The 24,280-nt window shown below is 41.7% G+C and overlaps 3 protein-coding genes across 3 annotated transcripts; all 3 read right to left on the bottom strand.

Moving 5' to 3' along the window:
* Positions 1-417: 417 nt before the first annotated feature.
* On the bottom strand, positions 418-13,217 carry atp6v0a2a (ATPase H+ transporting V0 subunit a2a). The gene is made up of 20 exons (XM_044046064.1): positions 12,510-13,217; positions 11,437-11,515; positions 11,149-11,246; positions 9,788-9,925; positions 9,506-9,603; positions 9,290-9,416; positions 9,074-9,156; positions 8,561-8,654; positions 8,259-8,471; positions 7,538-7,688; positions 7,296-7,441; positions 7,047-7,204; positions 6,862-6,952; positions 6,656-6,774; positions 6,248-6,458; positions 4,899-5,018; positions 4,672-4,788; positions 3,275-3,392; positions 3,024-3,195; positions 418-1,532 (listed from the first exon to the last, which is right to left on the bottom strand). Exons 1-20 carry the CDS (start codon positions 12,618-12,620, stop codon positions 1,430-1,432), a joined length of 2,547 nt encoding a protein of 848 aa, XP_043901999.1. The 5' UTR covers positions 12,621-13,217; the 3' UTR covers positions 418-1,429.
* A 1,242-nt stretch (positions 13,218-14,459) lies between these two features.
* Positions 14,460-16,560, bottom strand: nfkbil1 (nuclear factor of kappa light polypeptide gene enhancer in B-cells inhibitor-like 1). Its single transcript, XM_044046082.1, has 4 exons — positions 16,218-16,560; positions 16,017-16,129; positions 15,252-15,372; positions 14,460-15,164 (listed from the first exon to the last, which is right to left on the bottom strand). The coding sequence occupies exons 1-4, from the start codon at positions 16,489-16,491 to the stop codon at positions 14,572-14,574; spliced, it is 1,101 nt and encodes a 366-aa protein (XP_043902017.1). The 5' UTR covers positions 16,492-16,560; the 3' UTR covers positions 14,460-14,571.
* Positions 16,561-21,530: 4,970 nt separating this feature from the next.
* Positions 21,531-23,568, bottom strand: LOC122781954 (apelin receptor B-like). The gene has a single exon (XM_044046083.1). The coding sequence runs from the start codon at positions 23,495-23,497 to the stop codon at positions 22,430-22,432; it is 1,068 nt and encodes a 355-aa protein (XP_043902018.1). The 5' UTR covers positions 23,498-23,568; the 3' UTR covers positions 21,531-22,429.
* Positions 23,569-24,280: the final 712 nt, after the last annotated feature.

Here is a 24,280-nt window from a genome sequence, read left to right as displayed (position 1 = left end):
ATCTTTAAACCACAAGGGACCTCACTTTAAGGGACCTCACATTGCTTTGAGTGTGTGTGTGTGTGTGACATATGGTATTAAGCCCATTGCAATTTCCTGCATCATTATAGGAGTCTGTTGGAGGAGGGAAAAAAAATTGATTACATTTATTTTTAGACCATAATCAGCGGTGCAATATATAACCCATACCACACACAGTTTATTATATTCAACGCAAAACATACTGGATCTGCTTTTATATGCACAAGATATACACACACTATAGTTTACATCTACCTTCATCTAATTCAGTGAATTCTTTCTTTGAAGATTATAATGTTTAAAGAGAGGTTACTGCAATGACATGCAAGTTATTTCTCTCTATCAATCAACCACTTGACACTAAAACAACTGAATGCAAGAGCTGATAAAACAGGATTTGGGCATGAGTCCTTTATTTGCTTGCATTTCTCAAAACAACAACATTAAAATGATAAAATATTATAATAAGTACTCTTGTACAGATGACATTTTAAATAAACACAATGATCATTAAAGGTTATACATATATACATATTATGTGTTCGTTGCCAATGGATGTCACGTAAAAAACACACACAACCAGAAGCACAACTGAGTACAGTAGTCACCCAGAGAAGAGCCCAACATGACGCCGTTACCCCGCGCGATGGAGGTTGCCGCGTTGCCTCATTAACATTTAAAGTCTCGTATATATAACCTTTAACAATTATGATTAAGCAACATTACCAAAGAAAGACTTTGTCTGCGGTATTCGATCATTTATATCCGTTACGGGGGGGAACAAACGCGGTAGGTAATAAGTAAAGAAGCAAAGAGCAAACAGTTGATTATTTTTCATTTGGCATCGTCACAGTCATTCATGAGAACTGTAAAATGTACAATCATTTTCTGCAAAGTGCTTTGTGACAATGTGCCTCAAAAAGGGTTGTAATGTTTTTTTTCAAGATTTTATACCTACAGTAAAATGTGTTTCCTTCTTTTTTGAAAAACCCTAAGGCATCACCCTCGTCATCATCATCAGAAATATATCTCTATGGCACTATAACAGGATGCTTGGCGTGGTCATGAGTAGATCATCTTTAAATACCATGTTACATAGCACGATGCAAATTAAAACGTTCAGATCAACCCCTAACCGGTGTGACTATCTCACCCTAAAAATTCAACATAAGAACAAACGTTTTGAACCTCTGTATATTTAAAGGTTTGCTGGGTATAGTAGTAAGGCAGTCAGCACAGCCGGAGATATATATATACTTTTCTTTTTAAAAATCGTCACGGTGAAAAATGTTGCTACAAGAGTGAGTTTTCAATCCACTGTCTCCCCAAAAGGTTTGCTATCACAGTGTGAATTGTTTCAGCTTCCAGCATCAAACTCATATCCAGCACTTCACGGTCCGCGTTCGACTCAAAGCAAGCCGTCTTGCTCAAAAACGGACGGAAGCAGGGAGAAGTCAAAGGGTACAAACTTGACACCAGTCCCGTGGTAGAACTTGTTCTGAAACTCCACCCTGAAATCAAAGATGAAGCAAATATAAACTTGAAAGTGGGAATGGGAGGATACAGTGGGTGACAATTACCACCCTCTTAAAGGTCCAGTGTGTGATATTTAGTGGGGGTGAGGGTTTAGTAGCAGAAATCAAATATACTACCAATCAGTACATTTAACTGTGTATTTGCTTTAAAATAATAATTGTTTTTTTGTTAAAGTGGCTGTAGATTTGGGGCTCTGCTGTAAAAAGCACTCAAAATGTGTTGCTTGTTTCAGTTACATTTCACCTTTTTATTGTAAAAGTACAAACACTTTGTTACAGCACTGAATAGTACTGTATCTGTACTTTACTTTTTTATTTGTATTTCTAGCAACTTTTACTTTTACTCCACTAAAATTACTCTGACTATCTTTGTGACTCGTTACAAATAAAATCAGAAGAAGAAGAGCTGGTAATGGTCTGTATTTATAAAGCGCTTTTCTAGTCCTGATGATCTTTCATACCCATTCACACACTGCAACATGGGGTTAAGTGTCTCGATCAAGGACATATATAGACTAGCAGAGCCAGGAATTTGACCCACAACCTTCCAGTTGAAAGACAACTCACCCTACCATTGAGGCACCATGGTGCAATCCTTACTCCTTACCTTTTTAATACTTTTATTCTAAACCTTAAGTACATTTTATATCAGAAAAAGACCTTTTTGTACTTTGACCTTGAAGACTTTTAATATAATAAAAAGTGACTTCAACTAGTAGCCCTTTAAGGTACTTTGTATGTATATGTAAGTTTATAACTGTTAAAGATTATCGTACAGTCGAGCCCAGCCCACTCTAACCTCATCACATAATAAATATAATGGCTGAAATAAATGATTATTAATTGATAACTGAATGAATCGTCAAATATTTTGATAATCAATTTATCAGTTTGAGTTTTTTTTTTTTCATTTTTAAAACACGTTTTCTGATTTTTCAGCTTCTGTGAATATTTTCTGGCTCAAAATAACAAAGAAATCATGACAACAGGATGATTTTGCTTCGTGGACAAAACAAGACATTTGAGAACATCATCAAAACAATGATCAACATTTTCTCAAGATTTTTATGAGATTAATCGTGAGAATAATCCACAGATTCATCAATTTTATATGACAATAAGTGTTAGCTGCAGCTCTAAAAGACATATACACACTCAAATCAGCATGGGTAAGCAGGCCGCCAGCGCAATTACATGCAAAAACAGAGTGAACATGATTCATTTTATTATATTTACGTAGTTTTCTGGGGAAAATGATTTTACTTCCTCACCTGTGCAAGTGCAAGTTCTGTCAAAAAAGCTTTTTAAATGGTTAGAATAAAATTACATTTAGCCTTGTTTTTACTAATACTTACACAGAGGACCTTTAAATAAATATGCAAATAAAGGAAACGTAGGACAATTATGATTTGACAGTGTTTTCATTGCATGGCTGAGCTGAAAGATGACTGGAAACATGTGACTCACCAGTGGAGGCGGAGAGCATGGAGGAAGGCCGACAAGCCTTCCATGACGAGTAAGATGGACACGGTGAGCATGGCAAACAGGCCGAACACAGGGACCAAAAACATGACCCCGAATCGTGTCGTGATCCTCAGACCAAGACGCATCACCATGGCCCACAACACCTCAGACAGCTCTGAAACCGATCGATCCAAGTCCATTAGACACACACACACACACACACACGTACATTAAAGGTAAAGAAATGCACTTACGGGCATGAGCCAAGCTGAGGGCCCAAAGACGCAGGTAGGACGCAGTGTTGGAAATGCAGCCCAGGCAGTACTCTATGGTGTGAATGGACTGGTACAGCAACACATCTGCAAAGTCAAACTGTAAAAAAATAAATAAAATAATGATAGTATGAATAATACATTTCAAAAACACATTTTTGATGGTTGTTTTTCTCTTCAGTGACCACCAACCTCAGCCCGATAACCACAGCACATCTAAACAAAAACACTCACCTTTCATTTTCAGGCGTTTTTCTTGTTGTGTATGAGACAGCAAATAACTGCAAAAGTTGATATATGTTGAGATATTTTCTGGAACGTCAGCTCCCTATTCATGTTTGTGGACAACGTCCAACAGGAGCCTACTGTGTGTGTGAATACAAAAGGAAAATCTCTGGATAATTCACAGAAAATGAGTGGGCAAGAGTCCCACCTCTGACAATGTTATCATCATCATCATCATCAGTCATCGTCTACTGCTTTATCCTCCAACAGACGGTCGCGGGGGGGTGCAGTTCCAATCTCAGCTACATCGGGGTACACCCTGGACAGTTCGCCAGTCCATCACAGGGCCACACACATAGAGACAAACAACCATTCACTCTCACACTCACACCTACGGTCAATTTAGAGTGTCCAATTTACCTAATACCCACGCTGCATGTTTTTGGACTGTGGGAGGAAGCCGGAGAACCCGGAGAAAACCCACGCACACACGGGGAGAGTACTAACCACTACACCACCGTGTGACCCTCAATATCATCATATTTATAAAAAAAAAGAGAAAAAAAGAAAAATGGACATAGTCATCAATTTGAAAAGTAAAGTCTAGGAAGTAGCAGTGAGCTACCAGGGGGTGATGGGAAACAGAGCCTGCTTCTTGCTTGATTTATAACACCCGTAAACATTTTCCCTGAGGTGGTAATGTTCTCAAGTGCAAGTTTCAGATCTTCTTTAAAAGAACTAAAAGTCACTTTTGTGAGTTATGTTCCCATTTTTAATTAAATAGACAACAAGGAGACAGCTGGCATCGTTCAGTAGGAGCCTCCTTGCAAGGTGAAGACGACCATTTTTATATACCGTCTATGGTCATGTGTCGTTTCTTATGTGTGTTTTAGCTGATTTTCTTAATAATTTCACTTTTAAATGCTTCTTTTATCGGCTTTTATGTGTGTCGTCTGGCCCTCTTATTGTTGTCCACCCCGTGGCTTAAAAATGTGCTTTATAAATACAAGTGGATTGGATCAGATTAGATATGTGAACGGCCACAACCTACTTTTCCTGACACTGAGTGTGTGATGTGTGTGTGATGTGAACTCAGTGAAGGTTGCTGCGTCATTTATTTTTTATAAAGACTAGGATGAGGTTTGGTCTCTGACCTCTTTGGAAAGAGCTTCTCTGCTGGTCATCTCATCAAGGCCATCCTCTTCGTCATCATCGTACGACGGTGCTGCAGAGTTATCGTCCTCGCTCGCGTGCCTGACCCTCTCGTAACCCTGCGATGTGACAATAATGTTTCGTGACATGTTTCCCCCTCCAAAACAAAACTGCTTAGTTAGGAGACAGTTTTATGATACAGATACAGTATATGGTCATCTGGACTTACCGCACATCCGCGCAGACCTTTGCCTCCGCGATACAACCAGTACAAGTACAGAGGTTTTCCCAGCAGCATCACCGGAACTGAGAGCATGGCTATTACGACTAAGAAGATCTGAATGCCAGTCTGTGGAATCATGGAAACAAACACAGCCATTAAATAAAGGAATACTTCACTGATTAGCATTTAGCTTTGTATTACTTGAAATATTGTGCTTCCCAACCTCAGTTTCCACTGAGTTGAATATCTTTATTTTTTTCTTTGTTACGAAGATGGCGGACACTGTTTACATTCTGGGAATGAGGTCCTGTCCCTCTACAAGTGAGTCTAAAAAGACCGGATTTAGCGTTGCAGTTTCAAGCCTTGGACCAAGGCTTGGACCAAGTGTCACTGGTCGACACGTAACAAAAAAAGAATGAAGATAATTCTCGATTCAGGGGAAACTGAGGTTTGGAAGCCCAATTTTTAAGTATTCCTTCAACAACAACGCAGCATAATTCAAAATGTAAGTTTAGGGATTTGAAACATTTGAAATTTTTGAACCTTGCTAGATTAAGGAGTATATTGACACTGGGAAAGAAGGTTTGCGCTCATAGTTAAAGCTGCAGTGTGTAACTTTTGGTAAATTTTTTTTAGTTGTGGTAGATGTGATTATTTTGCCTCGGTTTGGTGTTTGTGAACAGAATTCATGTGACGTTCTTTGTACACTGTGTCACACAATACTATCTGGAAGAAGAGTTTGTTCCGTCAAACTGCTGAACGCCCAGGTTGTAGAATTCACCTCTGAAACTAATGTCTTGTGGGTGCTTCTTTGTATTTTCGGCCATTGTCTAGGTGTCATGGTGGGAAATATTTTTATCACTTTTATTTCCTTTGCGGTTCTCCCTTCGCACCCTGCCCAGCCGTGCATGGCACCTGCTCCCCTCTCCCCATGCCTGAGTCGACCTTTTCTCCTTCACTCACTCATACTCCTGCAAGAAATAAACTGGCTACAATATATGGAGCCCAGGCTTCGTATTGCAGGGGAACTGTGCTCCGTTTATTGCAGCCATTTCATTTATTTGTAGCTCCATTTAGTGGAGCCGTGCAGCTGTGGCTGGAGGATGAGTGCTGACCTTGGGCACGGGGGAGAAAGGGAATGCAAAGTTCGGTCTAAATATTTCCCACCATGACCCTACCTGGGCTCCACCTTGCCATAAAACAAATAAGTTGCTGTGTGCAGAGCGGCGGTGTCACCAACAGGCACACGGTCGTGTGGACCCGACAGGCTCAGTCAGCATCACATGAACTCATTTGATAACAGTTTGAGCGCGACGGACATTCAAAAGTTAAGATGATACAGTTGGCACACGTGCCTGTCCCGGGTACAGAGGCGTGATGTCCTTCCCCTGCATGCCGAACATGCTGATGAAGTGGATGAGTATGCTGGGGGCCCGGCTGGAGTCTCGTGCACCGAATGCCAACCACTTGTAGAAAATCATGAAAACCAGGTAGCCAAAGAGACAAAGCAGGAAGAGGAGCTCGGGAACAAATAGCAGGTGTACATTTAATTTCTGTCGGAAGTGCCTGAAAGAGAGAGAGAGAGAGGGAGAGAGTGTGAGAGAGAGAGAGAACAAAGGAGAACCGAGGAGGGTTTAAAGAAAGTGGGAAGATGACTGGTTTTTCCTTTGTTCTTTTAAATATAAAACCCATCCTCCCGTCTCTCCAGTGAGTCATTGTGGGCGATGGAGGAGGATGGTGTGCGGTTGCTGACGTGGACTCACAAGTGATTGAAGACGCTCAGCACCACTCCAAAGGTCATGTGGATGACCCCAATTATAACCGACATCTTCATCTTGTAGGAGTTGAGGAAGGACAGTCGGTTCACCGCCAGGTTCCATATCTGATGGGAAAAAAACAAAACAATTTCAGTGATAAAAGAAATGACAATGAGTGATGTGATATTCTAACTGTTATTACATTTACTCACGGGATCAACGCCAAATGGGTACGGCCCTCTGAACACGCCGCTGATGTTCGGGTCTAACGTGAGCAAAGCGTTAGTTTGGAGCGTTTTGTTTCTGCCGTGTTAAGAAGAAAGAAAAGTGCACAAATACAGAGAATCATGACGGTGAAACACCACATGAACTGACTTTGTGTGTATTAAAAACTCACGTCCACTGCTGATTGGCGAACATAGCCTTCACACTCCAGTGAGAGCCAAATATGTTGATACTCTTGGAGAAACAGTCGTTGTAAATGAGCCCGGTGTACACGGAGAAGAGGCCCATCATCAGGATGATGTAGCGCCCGTTGAAAAACGTCGCCCATATCTGGCAGCAGCAAACGCAGGCATCAGCAAAAAAAAAACAAATACACAAAAGTATGACGGCATTATGGATGAAAGAAGAACATGTTCCCTACCTCGTTACTGGAGCACTTCTTCTTCTGCTGCTGCTTTTTCTCCATCAGCACCATCCACAAGGCAAAGAGACTCATTATGAGGCCGTGCCCGAAGTCACCGAACATCACAGCGAACAGAAAGGGGAACGTGATGATGGTGTAAGGAGCTGCCAGGGAGAGAAACAAATTATGTTTAGTGAAACACAGTTGTTGGTGTTTTTTTAAATTGTTTGTTTTTTACAGGACGTGGTGTGAGTTCTTACCTGGGCTTACCTCACGGTAATCCCCCACCCCATACGCCTCCACGATGCTCTGAAAGCCAGACGTGAACTTGTTGGTTCTTAGCAGAGTAGGTGGCGTGTCAGTGCTCGGGATGCGGTTCACGAAGGACGGTACAGTGGCATCGCCTTTTCTCTGATGATTGAATAAACACAAAGACTGAGTAAAAAGTACATGCGTTACAGGAGTTCATACAACTTTGGTTTGATTTCAACAAGTGGGCACAGTCTTGCCATTGCAAGGCACCTATTCGGTGATACCAGCTGTCAATCACACTGATGTGATGTGTTTTTATAAACTATTTCCTCTAAATAGGAATATAATTTACAAAGGCGACATTCATTCATTGAAGAAGACCTGAAACTAGGGATTGAAATCATTAAATCCTTGGGAAAATGTTTTACGGACAATGTAAATCCAGTGAGATCGAGGCTTTTTTTCTACGGTGGCCTGGAAGTGGAAAGCATTATTACAAAACATGAAACACTTTCATATACTCAAGACAAATTTATATTTATTTAATTTACTTTTGTTAATTTGTAAAACGATTTGTAGAAGTGTTCCATGTTTTTATAATGATGCTTTGCACTTCCAGGCCACCGTATTTTCCATATTTGCACCCGAGTGGCTATTCAATATATTTTTTGGCTTCAGGGAGAACCATGGACCGTTCCGGCCTCTGGTTATTATACATCCCTCACTTACCGAGCCCTCTTCTAGCGCCCCCCGCAGGTTTGCCAGGTCACTGACGGGACACCACACTTCGGCAATCAGACACTTGTTGGTGACGTCGAAGCTGCACAGATTGAGGATGTGATAAATGGCCTTCATCTTTTTCACCTGCACGACCCAGGCGTAGGCCGACTCTGAGGCTTTCTGCAGAACCTGCCTCAAGTAATCCTCAGTGCGGTGCAGCACCTGGAAGGAAACGCCAGGGTTTTTTTTTTTAACATAACAGTACCTTATCTGAACGTGTTACTGACTCCCATTTTGGATGAAAAGCCTACATTATTGAGGTCCTGGATGCGTGTCTTCAGTCTGTCCACCATGTCTGCCCTTTCCTCGTCATTCTCAGGGTGTGGGTAAAGGTGGCAGTGATAACTGAGGGATTTCAATACATCAGAATACATCTTATAGCATACATGACAATACTATAATGATACTATTTTCACTATGTAACATGCATTGATAACTGTCACTACCATGTTATTTTTGTCAACTGTACTTTATTTATTCATTTATATATATTACTACTATCTATGCTGTATTTGTACTATGTGTATATGCCATATTTGTGTGTATGTACTCTACTTTATGTCATTGTCTTTAATTACGTAATTATTATTATATATTGTATATAATACAGGCCCATTCTAAATTGTTATATCACTTTGTTACTTGAGTTTTAATATTATCTATAGGACTACTGTAACTCTTGAATTTCCCCATGCGTATAAATGAAGGATCTTTATTTTAGCTAGGTTAAGTGGTAAAGTGGTACGACGATGCTTTCTTCTTACCAGTCACAGATCTTTTGAACTTTTTGTCCAATCTGGTCTCCCCAAAAAGAGATGAGAAACACGACACTTTTGCTGATCTCACCCTGAAACAACACAGACCAGAAGAGACATGATCCATTAACTTAACAATAGTCATGGGACTCACTACAGAAGAAAAAAGAAGGTATGTCCTGTTTGATTTAGCTTTCCTTCTAATCTATGTTGTTGCAAACTCACCGTGTCAATATCAGTCAGGTTCTCGTCCACCTCTGCGTAGCTGAGGATGGTGTAACCTTTACACACTCTCCACAGCATGCGCTCAAAGGCCTCGACCTTCACTCGCTGGATAAGACCCGACACAAACCTACAGCCAGAAGAGATCAGATCAGGTTTAGATGTCGCCTCTTTGTCTCTCTGTATGATAATGACACAGTATATCATCCTGCAGCTCACCCCAGCTTGGCTCCAAGTCTTTGCATCCCAGTGCATCCTGTCACCGAGTCTGTCTCCATAGTGGGGAATTCTTCGTACTGGGGACCGAGAGCCTCGTGCTAAGTATGAAAAGGGAACAGGATTCATTCATGGCAGCTTACAGTAACATGGTTCTGCATAAATGTTCCCACACAGGAATGATCAGCACTTCTTCTACCTCTTCTACCGCTGACAGCCACAAAAACAAGACTGCAACCTTATGTTTTGTGGTAAATGAGCAGCTGTGTAGAAACACACACTCACTCTGGAGCGGCTGTGTATGAAGGTGCGCGTGATCCTCAGCATGTGGGTGTACTCGGTGAGCTCCAGCAGGTTCCGCTGCAGCTTCTCTTTGTTCTTCGCCACCTCGCTGAGCTCCATCTCCAGCCTCTGGAGCTGCTCCTGAACACGACATCAAACACCAGCGCAATCATTCGGCAGATGGACAATCTGTTCATTTCTCACACAAGCCAAGAATCGACGGCAAGACGTGTGACTGACAGGAGAATATGGCCTTGGTTGAAATACTTTAAAAGTACAAAGAGAGACCTGTGGTTCACAGTGGCCACTGTGGTTACAAATGACAATTATGGGAAAATGTTTTCCTCCTATTTCTCGATAGGAGTTAGTCATTAATGCCATCTAAAAGACTTGCTAATGTTTGCTGTGGAACCTTTTCATGGCATTTTGACATTTTCATGGCAGACACTTTGACAAGTCACAATCGAAGAAGCAATAAACGCTCAAGTTAACGATGGCTGAACTCAAAGCTATCAGGCGGTGCTTTTCCTGCTGAAATATCCATGTGAGCCACTGTGAGTTTGACTGATAATCAATTCAACTTAATTTATCAAATAAACAACGTGTTACAGGTAAGATTACATAGTTTTGCTTAATAACCCCATCCCATAAACCATATCTTCGTTTTACAAACTTGGATAAACGCTTATGCCACGTTCTAGAAACCTAATGGAGAAATGGAACCAGGATATTGATACTGTGGAATGTAGACAACTCATCTATATTTAGGTCTCCCTCTATTATGTGAGGTGATGATCTCCTGCACTATCCATGCTTTTTTAAAGTTTGTTGTAGAGCTGGGTCAAAATATCCGATAATAGTCTTGCAATATATCGATATTATTGATATCGTGGACCATGTATCGCGTATCCTATATTATATCGTGAGGTACCCTGTCATGGGGTCAGTTCCTGTCCTTTATTTTTGTTAAAGTTCTTGGTTTCCTATGTACTGTGTCGTACTTTTTGTTTCAGGAGGCTGGGCTGGTTGGCAGGGCGGAGCTTCTGAGGCACTCACCTGCAACTCATCTCCTCATTAGCTTCTGCTATTTATACTCTGGTTTCTGTCTACGCCGTGCGGTAACGACCCTATTATTAGACTCTTTTGTCTTGAGACTATTTTGTTGAGTCCCTCGAAATTTAACAATGAACATTCAGCGGTTTTATAAAGAAAATGTGTGGAACTTAAGGCTCTTGTATACTTATATTTTTCAAAATGTGGAGATATTCTTGTGTAAAAATATTTACATAACTACAGTATGAAAAGCGGGAACTTTGATTATAAATTCCAGTTTAAAACATAACAAAACAAAACAGAAAACCTACCATTATCTCCAGGACTTGTCTGGGGGGAGGAGCAAGAGGACTCTCATCCTCCTCTGGAACAGCTATGTGAGCTTTCTGGATTTCCCTCAGTAGGAAACCTGTCAACGGAGAAACGCTGATAGTTTGTTTCAAGGTATTTACTGAACCACTGAAATGTCCAAAAGCCAGCTGTGGAATCCTAATCTCAGAGGGACTGTTGTTTGTGCTAAGGCTGCATCCCCACACACACACACACACACACACACACACACACACACACACAAACCCAGGTGCTCCGCTCTCTCTTACCCAGAATTCTCTCCATCTCCTCACACCTCTTGATTTCGCTGACGAAGCGCCGCTGAAATGAGCTGACACTTGGGTTTAGCTGCAACCAGAAGAGAATCACAGGTCAGGAGGTGGCAAGATACTGCATCAGTCAAAGCATGTCCATTCATTACTGTTATATGGTGTTACACTGGTTACAATTCAGCAATATAAATACTTCCCTGCTCAGGACAGATGGAGAACAGGAGTGAGCTATACTGCCAAAAAGGCAGAGAAATAATAAATCTACTGAATTTAAATGTTTTACAGATTAAACGATAGAGTTATTCTTATGCTGGTTGATTTTTGGTGGAGGTTTGCTTTTTCAGTTTACTCATTTACTCATTTATTGACTCGATTGTAGAAAGAAAGAAAAGATGGTAAAAAAGGAGAAGAGTAAAGAAAGTCAGGGTTGAGACAGTTTCTTCTTACCTTGTTAGAATTAAGAGCCTCCACATAATCAGGTGACACATTTAGAACTGTGTGTGTGTGTGTGTATTTATATCTTTGTGAGGTCCAACAAAAAAAATATTTTAGTGGGGACATTTTGTCTCACAAGTTTTAAGGGATTTTTCAGGGTTAGGACCTGGTTTTAGAGTTAGGGTTAGGAACTTAGTTGTGGTTAGGGTAAGGGGCTACGGAACGCAGTATGTCTATGCGGGTCCTCACTAAGAATAAAAACGTTTTATGTTTAGGTTTAGGTTTAAGTTTAAGTTTTAGGTTTATACTTTGTTTTAGGGTTAGGGTTGTGTGTCTTTGCATATTGTGTTTTTTGGTCATTTTTAGCAGATCCTTACAAGAGACTTGCTTTTAGGGTTAAGGTTGTGTGTGTGTGTCTTTAAATTGTGTCTTTGTATATTTTGGTTATGTTTTTTTAACAGGTCCTTACAACTTTGATGTAAGTGTGTGTATCTCTTTGTGTTTGTGTCTTTGTATATTTTGGTTATTGGACATTTTTAGCAGGTCCTTACAACTTCAATTGTCATTAGGAGGGTCTAGACATGGTTTTAGGGTTGTGTGTGTGTATGAGTGTGTGTGTGTGTGTGTGTACTCACATCTCGAAACTCGACCAGCCCCAGCTCTCCCAGCTCACTGATGCAGTCGTATTCAGAGCCAGACTGCAGGAACAATTGCGCCAAGCACATCTCCTCGCTCCTGAACACCATCTTTATTTCTCTGACCCACACACACACACACACACACACGCACAGTGCCTGATAATCTGCCTGCTGTGGCCCACTGACACTAATCAACGAGCCGTTCACCAAAATAGAACATCACCGAGTCGGCGCGCCGCTTTAAACCAATTAACTTGCTCCTTGGGCTTTTAATTATTGTCCGCTGTTGTTACTGTTATTTGTATTATTACAAACGGTTCTCACGAGCGAACAAATCCTCATTTTGTGTGTGGATGTTCCGCCGCTGTGTTTCTCCTCGGCCCCTTTACGTCTACTGGACAAATACGGCGAAAACAAAGAGACAATCCTCCCTTATGCGACTCCTGCACCGAGAGATCGCAGCGTCAGGCGTCTTCCTGATGTTCTCTTCCTTCAGCACCTGCCATCATCATCATCATCTTCATCACCGCCATCATCATCATCATCTTCTTCGTCATCTTCATGAAGAGGCGGCGGGCAACAGGCAACAACACGCAGACTGAGAGACAATCACCATCAGCCTGACATGGAGACAAAAGACACGTTTTAAGACGAGACACAGTCGCACACACACACACACACAGGCTGTACGGCCTCGGCGCGCGCTACGTCCACCGGCATTGACACGGATTGCGTCTCCGGGTTGCCAGATTTGTCGCATCCTGGGAAGAATCGCATTTTTAGACACAATGAATATGAACAAACTGAATGTGTGAAATACTACTACTACTAATAATAATAATGATGTTTATAATTGTAACTCTATAATGTGTACATATTAAATATTACGTTCACGCAGTTTACTCACTGTCTATATTGCATATGTTAACGGTCTATATTGTATATTCACAGATGTTAAAATGCTATTCATTACATTTACTTTTGACTACATTTGTAATTTTTTTCATCTTACCTTCACAACAATAATAATGACAATAAGGAAATGTTCTTAGTCGTTCAAAACCATGGCACCACAAAATAATATAATCACTAAATTATATGATAGCTATTCTGGATGAATGTCCAGTTTGTGTCCCCTCTTCAAATCAGAATAAAGTGTTTTTTGTTGAAGCAACCGTGTTCTTGTTGCTTAACGATACTACAAAATGACCCAAAACACGCTCGGTAAATAGTTATATTAAAATATAATAATTACTCGTAATAATACTCATTTAATATCTTAGATATCTAAAGAACAGAATCCTCATTCACTTTACACTCATTAAATAATCCCGACGACCATCACGTATAGAATAAAGCGGTAGAAAATGAGTGAGAATTAGACACCGTATGCATTTATGTTGTAAACATGACTGATACGGTCCCTGACACTCTAAAAGGGGATTACCTCACAAGCCTGGCAACCAGCGTATTCCGTTCCATCACTTAAAACAGCCCGACCATCTGCTTTTCTTTGTGTGAGAAATCCTTTATTTGTGGAGGGTTTTTGTAGTCATTTGATATATTATTTTTTTTTGCATTCTGACAACAGACTGCCCTTTGAAGAAATTATGACACTCACGTTTTAATAAAACTGTTGGTCATATGAATAAATAACCCAGTAGTAATCCCACATGACCATCTATGTAAAACACTATTTCAACACTGCAGAGAAACTGCTGTTTTTTTTTCACCATACTATATATTCATTATTTTTACCCCACATTCACGAACACTGGGAGAAATTTGGATTCCATATTTAACTGCAAATTAAATGAGTAAATGCTACATCAGAAACCCAGACACATCTGTGGAAAACTATCAGGGGTAAAAATGCAAAATAAAATGATTATTAACACTGGTGAAGCAGCTGATGCTTCCATCATACAAATGTAGCAGACACATTACTGTTGGTGTAAATCATTTATGTATAGTTTGTATAGAGTTCTTAAAATTGACACATTTCCAGACAAAAACTTAAATAGGGTTTTAAGTTCAAGTTAAAATTATGCTGAGAGTTTCAAGTCCTCAGACTCTGCACCAGTCTGTTGAGCTCCTGTGACAGAGCTGTGACTGTATCCAGGATCCTCCGCTTATCCTTCTCCTCTAACCGGGCCTCACACCTCTGAGCGAACTTATCCGGATGCCACAGCCTTTGCTGCTTAAGGAGCATTTTTCGAAACGCAGGCATGTCCTTGCGGTCCACGCCGTGCAGCATCACGTCCACCATCTCCTGCACTGTACCTTTGGGAGCTGGCCACGGGATGTCACTGTAGCTCAGCTTTGAGCTGCCAGCTGAACTTTCACCGTGGAAAGTAGCTGCACACCTCTCGTCGTATCTGCGCTTCTTACCCAGTCGGGTCTCTTCCTCTTTACGTGCTGCTCGAGCCAAATACTCCTCATGTTCCTTCTGTAGCTTTTCATGCAAATCCTTGTGGTTTTGTTGTTCCTTTTCCCTCTCTTGCTTACTCTTCCCTTTTTTCCTTCCTTTGGATGCCATTGCCGCCAGTCTCTGAGCTTCAGCATTCTTTTTATCAAAATATTCTCTCCTGATGCGATCGGACCAGTCTCCAAAATCCTCCTCATCGTCATCAACAGGAAGGAAATCATCAGCTGCGAAGCAAATACAGCAGCAGTGTTATCAACAAGTGGAGAAAATAAAAAATAAAAACAGAGCCTAAGAAGGAGATTAGTCTTTACCATCATATACTCCAAAGGTTTCGTTGAATTCATCTTCACATTCACCAAACAGCTTCTCAAGCCACTCCTTCTCTGGATCTTTTTCACGTGGACGATTCTGGTTTTCTGCCATTTGTGAAGGCTAAAAGGAAAATGAAATACAGTATGATCTAAAAATTGGATTTTTCAATTACATTTCAGTGAAAACCTGGAGTTGTTGCTTTCATTTTAGAATTTGTGCATTGTTCCCATTTTATATTTTTGTAAATTAAGTTTTGGATTAAATGTTAAATGTCATTGGAAAACGTAAAACCAACTTAACCACTGTCAATACAATGTCTTACTTTTTATTACAATTTTGAATAACAAGGGCCAAAAACATAAAGCACAATGAGTGAGAAAATTAACAAAAGACACACAAAAGAGGTCATGGGATCATTTATCAAGTTTAACTGTTAAAACAATATAAACAAAGCAGTTGGCAGAGGGATAGTTTTTCCTTGAGCCAGTGTTTTGTTGTGGCTGTTTGCCACTCAGTTCAATTTATGGGATGTTTTTGGTTAGTCCTTTAGTGTCCGAGAAAAGGGGATGTGAAGGCTGTCCCACTGATATCCAGTTGTTTTGACAAAACTGTCACAGAGAGGTGCAACATTATGGTCATGATGTGTTGATTTGTTCTAGTGTAAATACATAAATGGAAGCTGTAAGTGGTGATGGACATTTTCTTTATGGATGTGATGTTACTAACAGCCCTTCATTTTATGCACAGGTCCCAAAGCTGTTTACCTTAGTACGTTTCATGAAATCCAGCAGATCTTCAGGTGTGACACCTGCACTGTTGGGGACAGCCATGGCCTCTGGACAGCTCGTCTTGAGGGGGACGACCAGGTCTTCATACGCTGAAATACAATCAACAATAATGTTAAAATAAAACAAACAGGGAAATCTTATTAATTCAGCATCAGTTTGTCTTCGGGTCCCCGTCACCTGTCCACCCGCGTTTGAGAGCCCTGTTGGCCGCTGTGTGCAGCGCCGTGTCTCCTTTACGGTCCTTCTGGAGGACGTCGGCTCCGTGCTTCAACAGCAGCCGCAGCGCGGCGTCGTCTCCTCGGCGGCAGGCGAGATGCAGCGGGCTCCTCTGCTTCGAGCCCAGGCTGAAACTCACATTCAGGTCCCGGTGTTTGCTCAGGTAGGACTTGAGCTTGGGTAAACTGCCCTCCTCCACGTACCTCCACACACGCTCCTGCTTTTTAGACACCATGGACACATATGTAGGCTACGCGTTGTTTCCAAGCTATTATGTTAGCTTGTAAACTTCTTCCGGGTCGCCCTTCCAAAGCTCGGCATCTGTAGTGTATTGGTGCTGCCACTAGGGGTCAGTATTGGCCAGTTTCTTTTTCAATAAAACACTGTAAGACTTGCAGTTTGAGTTTGCACGAACTTTGACTGGACTAGTGCAGATATGGCATAGCAAATATGACAATTATGAATGTAGAATTATCCTCATTTGAGGAGATCTACATTGTCGTTGTGGATATCTTGAATTTGAATGTTTCACATTCAATCATAGAAGAGGAAATGAGTGTCATTTTGTGTGTTCATGTTTTCACTTCTGTGCACATGATTTGAGAAATGACTCCTCAGTAGGCGACATCTCACTGTGGCACGATTTTAACCACTGCAAATATTTTATGTCCATTAAATACTAGATTTTGTAGTGTGACATATTTAAAAAATATATTTTTTTACCTTGATAATTAAAAAAAATTGGGTGGAAAAAACCTAATTAAACACAATCATATGATCTTAAAGAAATTAAGAATATAATTAGCCTATAATTTGATTTGATCTACACTGCCTTTTCATTGTTTGCCAAATTAAATAAAAATAAAAAGGACCCATTATAATAAAAAATGTTTGAAACCCAATTCTAACCCCAACCCTAAAACCCGGCCTTAACCCCCAAAATGCAATTTAAAGACATAAGGACCAGACAAATTTTCCTTACTTCCTGTATGGTCTATACAATGTTCGGTGCTCACAAAGCGATAAATACAAGAACGCACATGCACTTGCACACACGGGTTTGCACACCTCTTCTTCTTAGAACATTGCATTGTTGGAGTACATTATCTTAGTGAGGACACTCAGACATAATGCATCCCTGAATGCATCCCCTTACCCTTACCTCAACCATCCCATCTAAATGTCTAACTCTTAACCTAACCCTGACAAAATGTCCTTACTTTACCCAAATATCCTCGCTTCCTATGGTTTTTAAGTTTTATAGAATAGTAAAAAAACATTGGCTGTTGATTGTGGTTACAGTTCACCAGTGTCTTATCAACTGTTCCCTCACAGCTACTAAACATATCAGTGAAAACTGTGCCTCACAACAAACAGGTGACACTCTTGCACACAGCCCTTTTTTTGCTTGCACGTGTGCTCGCCTGTGCATGCAGTTACTGCATATCTTCTTTACCTGCAACGCCTACACCAGTGCAGCTGAGCCTCTAAACTGGTCTGGTCCTGTTGCAGAAGACAGGGGGTCCCATTTAGAGCCAAAGAAGCAAAAGGGGTGCACAATAGAGAGGATAGACGAGGGAATGAAGGGACACTTTGTGCACTGTGAAGAGGATGATCAACCCTGAGTCTCACATAAACCAAGATCCGGAGTCACCCAAAGCTTGGACTCATCCGCTGCCCTTTTTTTTTCTCTTTTGCTGTCGGAAACGACGTGTCCCCACTAACGATGGCCGTCTTCTCCTGTCAATGCCTTTGAAATGTCTGCCATCTCAGCAGTGACAGAGAAGAAGAGTGAGACTGTAGGGCGTGAAGGAGAGACATCTCATTTGTCATCTCTCAGGTGTTTGAGTCATACGTCAACCACTATTTCAACCTGTATTGTCTTTTTTTTTTTCTTTTTTACTTGGCAGACACATTTTATTCAAAGTGACTTACAAGAGATTAACATTATCAGAATCAGAATAGTTATAGGGACAAGAAACTTTCTATGTTCATAGAAAATGTCCATTCAAAAACTACAATGGCACATTAAGTAAATAACACAGATGTAAAATCACATAGTACTTCACAATAAAAATGAAATAATAAAAACAGCAAACAAAAAAGTGCAAACAGACAATCATTTGAAGTTGAGGGTTACGCAGTGCAATGTAGGTGGTAAAGCGTTCCAAAGGTGCTACTGTCTGAAAGGAATGGTCTCCTCTAGTTTTGATCTAGTCTTTGATTGGGGAACCACTAGTAGCCTCTGATCTGCTGACCTGAGATTACATAGTAAAGGTGCAGTAGATCAGCAATGTAAGAAGGAGCCTGACCATTCAAAGCTCTAAAAGTAGAATGTATTCTAAAACAAACTGGTAACCAGTGAAGGGGTGCTAAAATAGTTGTATGTTATAAGTCTAGACGGTCAAAATAGCCGTTTCTGATTAGGGTTAGTTTTGGGTGGTTCATACTAGGGAAAGTGCAGTAGAGAGTACTCAAACGTTAGGGGTTCTTGGTTGAAACTCTCCACATCTAATGTGGGCATTCTTAATGAAGTGTCCAAAATGTGTCCTCAAGACCTCAAGGGAAGCCTGCACCTCTTGCAACGGGGCCCTACACGCACAGAGATGCTTCTGAATGACAGGATATCCCTGACCAGGAACCTCTACCTTGCCCACCCTCAATTCGCTTTTCCTGCAGCGTTGGCCTGCTGACTCCTATCCTGTCCGTAAAGACTGTCATCCTCCAGGGGACGGTGCAGGGAGGAGCACCGAAGGACCAGGCAGCAGGAAGCTGAAAGGTCCTTCAAGACGCTCCAGGGGTCAACGTCTCATTCTACTGTGCCGTGGTCAGAGCAGGCTCCATTGTTAACTCGGGGGGGAAAAATGTGTGCAAACTTCCTCTGTCTATTTTCTGCTTGACCTGGTTTATTGGGTTCCAATTTATTACAGCTGGACTTGAGCAGCAGTGTGCCTGGCTGCAGGCCTGATTTAAAATAACAAAGAAACTTGCCACCCATTGACATGACACTGAATGAGTTAGGGAAATCACCCCATTGAAACTCTGCTTTCTCGCCTTAGACTGTAGTTTCTGGGCAGGCACTGAGAGTTTTTAGTGCCAGTTAAGGGAATACAATCATTTATTCATTTATCACACTTTGTTACACCACTATTTATCTTGTAAGCATAGACAATTGGGCAACACAGGGTCAATTCCATTTTGTTGAACGTTGAACCCTGTGTTGCAAAGAGATAAACCAGTCTTTGTTATTTTTTTATTATTAAATGAATTATATAAACAGAATCAACATGTTCTGTTTGTATAAAACACCAACACTTCTGTGTGAACTGTTCTTGCAGGTCATTTTTGTGGTTTTTGTCGTCATTTCTCACATTTTCTGAGAGTTTTCTTCGTCTCTCAGCTGTTTCCTTGATCTCCACGGTTATCTTTTACTGCCTCGAAAACCATTTAATCCCAAGCTGGAATTGCCCAATGGTGTGACCAAAGATATGGTCTTATCTTTGATTTATATATATTTTTTTGACACATATTTGCGGGATTCATTTTATTTTCTAAGTTGATTAAATACAAAGCAGCCACAATAGACATCATATACATGTATGTAGTGCAATGGTTAATGCTATATTTCCTCCTGCAATAAAGTATGTATGCAAAAATTCTAGTACTAGTACAATAGTTAATGTACTTTCCAACAGTGGAAAAGTCAACAGGAATGTGTCTTTTGTAGAACTTTTTGTGATTTATGCAATTTGAAGTGATTTAATCAGATGTTAAATAATATAAAAGTATGGTTTTCATTAGTATTTTTTTTTAAATTTTTTATTAAATGGAGGTGTTATTGTACTATTCCATCAGGTGTGTTTTCACACAACACTGCCAGAGCAACTGTTTCCTCCTGACAATATCTCTCACATCGTCAGTACAGAGATCTGTTACTTAATGAGTGGCAGTTACAGGGTACATGATAATTACGTTTGTGAAGTCATTTTCAATAAGTTCTGTTTATACTCCCACGGTTCCCTTTGGCGAGCCATGCTGCAGGTGTGGACACACTTAATTTCCACACTGTGTTATTACAGAAGAATGAAAACCTTTGTGTGAGCGTTTGGAAACAGTCCTCTCAGACATGCTGCACCAGGCCTTTCACGGGGGGCCAAAGGTCACGGCGCTCGTTTCTCTTACAGCAAACTTTGTTCCCGGCAAAAGCTCGCGCCGTGAAATCTCGGTAACGTGATCGCGTTCGCTTTCGTAAAAAAATTTGGGAAGCGATGAAAAACAATCAGTCCGTATTAACTTTCACAGGAGTATTGGACTTTGATGCCGACAGGTGGAGGATAATGTGACGAGTCATCTTGTAAGAAATAGCTGCAGCGTGGAATTTTGAAATGTACTGTATGTTGCCCCCCCCACAATAAAACATGCAGCCTATTCCACTCACTGTTAGACGTCTTAATATTCAATGTTCTCCTTCATTAAAATGCTCAGCTCAAAGACGCATTTAAAAAAGACCCTGGTGGTGACAGAGGCAGAGTGAATGTTGCAGCTGTTGCATTTTTTCTCCCCTTTCATGTGTCTTTCATGGACTTTTTTCACATCTCTGAGATGAAACATACAAATGAAATGATGAGGACACATTAACCCAAGCTGGCCCTCTGTAGTATTCTGTAATTGTAGCTGATTTAGACTTAAGCCACTCTCATTAACAGGTATTACCGAAGGCTCAGATTGTCCCACTCCCACTACAAAGCAGTAACCCGGGATAAATCCACTCCCTCCGTCTCCCTGCTGTTGCTGATGCTTATGTCCCGTGAAAAGCTCATTACAGTCACAAATGATTAATCCCTGAATTCTCATTTAAAGCTCAACAACCTGTTGTTTTCTGATAACAATACTTTTGACTGTAACACATTTAATGCATGGAATTAACTAAAAGGATTCCTGATAATTAACGTTCGTATCTCTGGGACAAAGCTTAATGTTCTTGTGCTTGATCCAATTTAGGGAACGTTTGTATTCACTGATTGTTTGTGCAGGGAGACGCAAAGAGGAGAAGCAAATACGCTGGGAGAAGGAAATAGAAATCCAACGTGCATTTCCTGTAAGACACATGCTTTGATTTTGGCCCCTGCAAAAACACAATGGCTGTTTGACTCCCTCCCCTCAGCAATGCACCAACAGGAAGAAGCACATTCACTGGATGGGAGAAAATACATTCCAGCAAGACGTGACAAGCTTATAAACAATTGACAGAGAGACACCAGAGAGAAGTTTTGTGTGTTTTCTTTTTTGGAGCAACTTTTTTTTTCTCCTCTTTTATTACAAAACCATAGACACAAATTCAAAATAACGTTGTATTTACAAAATGCTATTCATGTATTTCGTCAGGAGTCATTTCATTGTTCTTGTGACAATCAACAAACACACACAGTCTCATTCCTTCATGAATAGACATACACACACACACACACACACACTCACACACAGACTGCCAAAGCAGTCACCTTTTAATTGGGCTGGCCACCAGCCTGAAAACATTTGTCAGCTGCCATCTGTCTGTCAGTCTGTCTGGGACTCCCACCCTGGCTCACACTATCCCCGTCTCCCCTTACAACACCCTTATCAGGCTGCAACACCCCTCGGCGGCTGGCAAACTGTTGTTACACACACATGCAGACACATACGCACACTTTACACTTTGCAGGCTGTGAGGCAGATACTGAGTGGGCAGAGTGGGGGTCATTTTGTAGATCTCACACCCCAAGTGCTTAGAAATGAAAACATGAACGGCGAGGGCAAATGTTGGACCAGTTAATATATTGTAAAGTCCACAGGAGAAGACAGACTTGTGCGTGTATTGTCCATTTTAAAATACATTCCACTTTTTCTTTTTTGATCAAAAATAAAGTCTGCTTCATGCTTGGTCCCTTGTGTAAAGAGGTTGAGTTTTGCGTAGTTTAAGTGTGGTAGTGAGAACCAAAAATCCACAAGCCTGACCATCACTGTCACACGGATGCCTGCGGCCGTCCACGAGGTCAGAGGGCAGCAGAGGACACTGGCTGCAAACAAACTGTGAGGAAGACACGCTGCAGCAATGTGGACGTCTGGTTCATTTACCTGCATTGTTCTGCAATGTTCACCGGTTTCCCAGGATGCCTCTGGGCCTTCAGCTGACGTCACACCTTTGTGGCCAGAGACTGGGCCTCTGTCTTCTGGGATGACAGGGAGCTGGCGGGACTCGTGTGCAAGGACTTCTTCAGGTTGAGCAGACACAGGCACTGGGATCGGAAGCGCAGGTCAAAGAAGGCGTAGAGGAACGGGTTGAGGCAGCTGTTGATGTAGGCCAGGCAGGTGGCGTAGGGGTGAGCAACCAGCAAGAAGCGCAGGAAGGTACAGGTGTCGGGAAACAGGTTCAGGTAGGAGAGGGCATCCGCGCTCTTCACGACGTGGAAGGGCATCCAGCTGGCGGCGAACACCACGACCAGGGTGGTGATGATCTTCAGTAGCCTCTTCTTGCGCTGGTCCTCTTTGCGGAGCGTGTTGAAGTGGCGGGTGACGGTGCAGCCGATGAAGCCGTAGCACACCATCATAGCCAGGAAAGGCAGGAGGAAGCCCAGGGCCGTGGAGGAGATGCTGAGGCCAGCGATCAACAGGGTCTCCTGCTTTTTGTTCGTCACTAGCAGGCTGAAGTCCATGGCGCAGGAGGTGCGGTTGATACTTGCCTCGTACTTCGTGGTGCGGAAGACCAGAGTTGGAGCAGCCAGGACACCGGACAGGAGCCAGATAGCAATCAGGGAGCCACGCATGTGGCCACGGGAGCGCAGCTGGGTGCTGGACAGCGAGTGGACGATGGCCAAGTAGCGGTCGAAGCTCATGCAGGTGAGGCAGAAGACGCTGGCGTACATGTTGAGCAGGACAACGTAGCTGCTCATCTTGCACAGGGCCACTCCAAAGGGCCAGTGGTAGCCCAGAGCGGTGTAGACAGCCCACAGGGGCAGTGTGACCACGAAGGTGAGGTCAGCCAAAGCCAGGTTGCCAATGTAGACGTCAGCAGTGCGCCGCTTGCCCTGGGCTCTCCATACCGTGAAGATGACCACGCCGTTTCCAGAGAGGCCGAGGATGAAGATGAGCATGTAGAGCACGGGGATGACGGAGTACGACGGAGTCCACTCAGAGTAGTCACACATGGTGGAGTTTTCTGTCTCGTCGTAATCATAGTAGTAAGGAACTTCAGTTGGCTCCATTTTCTATATCCTTCTTTTCTTTCTTATTTGAAACAATGGTAAAGGAGGAGGTAGTTCCACAGCAGTTGACAGCACACCAGGGTTTGAACCTCATATGAAATCCGCTATCCTTTATATACGCCCTCCACCCCAAGATTCCGCCTCCTTCCCCTCCCACTGAACCTCCTCCTCTGGCCCGGAGCAACATGCTGCTGCCCAAACATGCTCACACCTCCTCTCCCATTCATTCACAGTAATTGAATCTCACTTTCTACTGCTTTAGAAACCCAATATAATACATGTAATGCTTTTGTTTTTTTAAGGATCTCTTTTTTTTTTTTTTATAAATTATGGTTAACAAGAAAACCACAACATTTTAAATATGAATGCAACACGTTCCTCAGGGGAATGAAGATTCATAAAGCGAGGCATGTTTGGACGGAAGCCCAGGAGTCTATGCCTGGGCCTGACAAGTTTCACGAAGTTGTCAATTAAAATGTCAATTGAGAGTCGTTTGGGAGTTAGAGCACTCACATTAGCATGCGGTTGTTTTTGGTTTTCATGCCTTTACATGTCCACGCACAGAGAAACACAGCTTAGAGGAAGAAACCTTTGACCTTAGACCTTTAGGTAAAAATAACCAATAATATAGAGAAGATTTAAGATTTGAAAAAAAATAAAATAAAATAGTTTCATTTGACAGACAATCTCTATAGACAATCATCATTACAATCATCAACATAGCGTTGATGGATAAAATAGGACATTAATACAAAGCAGTAAAGATTTAAAGATTATAAAAAT

This window comes from Solea senegalensis, linkage group LG15 (genome assembly GCF_019176455.1).
Source record: "Solea senegalensis isolate Sse05_10M linkage group LG15, IFAPA_SoseM_1, whole genome shotgun sequence".
Taxonomy (NCBI): domain Eukaryota; kingdom Metazoa; phylum Chordata; class Actinopteri; order Pleuronectiformes; family Soleidae; genus Solea; species Solea senegalensis.
The sequence above is the reverse complement of the archived record's forward strand: the minus strand, read 5'-3'. Positions and strand labels throughout refer to the sequence as shown.

Coding starts and splice junctions, on each gene's coding strand:
- LOC122781954 (XM_044046083.1), bottom strand. CDS start 23,497: ATGGAGCCAACTGAAGTTCCTTACTACTATGATTACGACGAGACAGAA.
- atp6v0a2a (XM_044046064.1), bottom strand. CDS start 12,620: ATGGTGTTCAGGAGCGAGGAGATGTGCTTGGCGCAATTGTTCCTGCAG. Junction 7,205..7,295: donor AGAAGTGCTCCAGTAACGAG/GTAGGGAACATG, acceptor TGCTGCTGCCAG/ATATGGGCGACGTTTTTCAA. Junction 3,393..4,671: donor GAGAAGCTCTTTCCAAAGAG/GTCAGAGACCAA, acceptor ATTTTTTTACAG/TTTGACTTTGCAGATGTGTT.
- nfkbil1 (XM_044046082.1), bottom strand. CDS start 16,491: ATGGTGTCTAAAAAGCAGGAGCGTGTGTGGAGGTACGTGGAGGAGGGC. Junction 16,130..16,217: donor TCTCAAACGCGGGTGGACAG/GTGACGGGGACC, acceptor ATTGTATTTCAG/CGTATGAAGACCTGGTCGTC. Junction 15,373..16,016: donor ATTTCATGAAACGTACTAAG/GTAAACAGCTTT, acceptor TTTTCCTTTTAG/CCTTCACAAATGGCAGAAAA.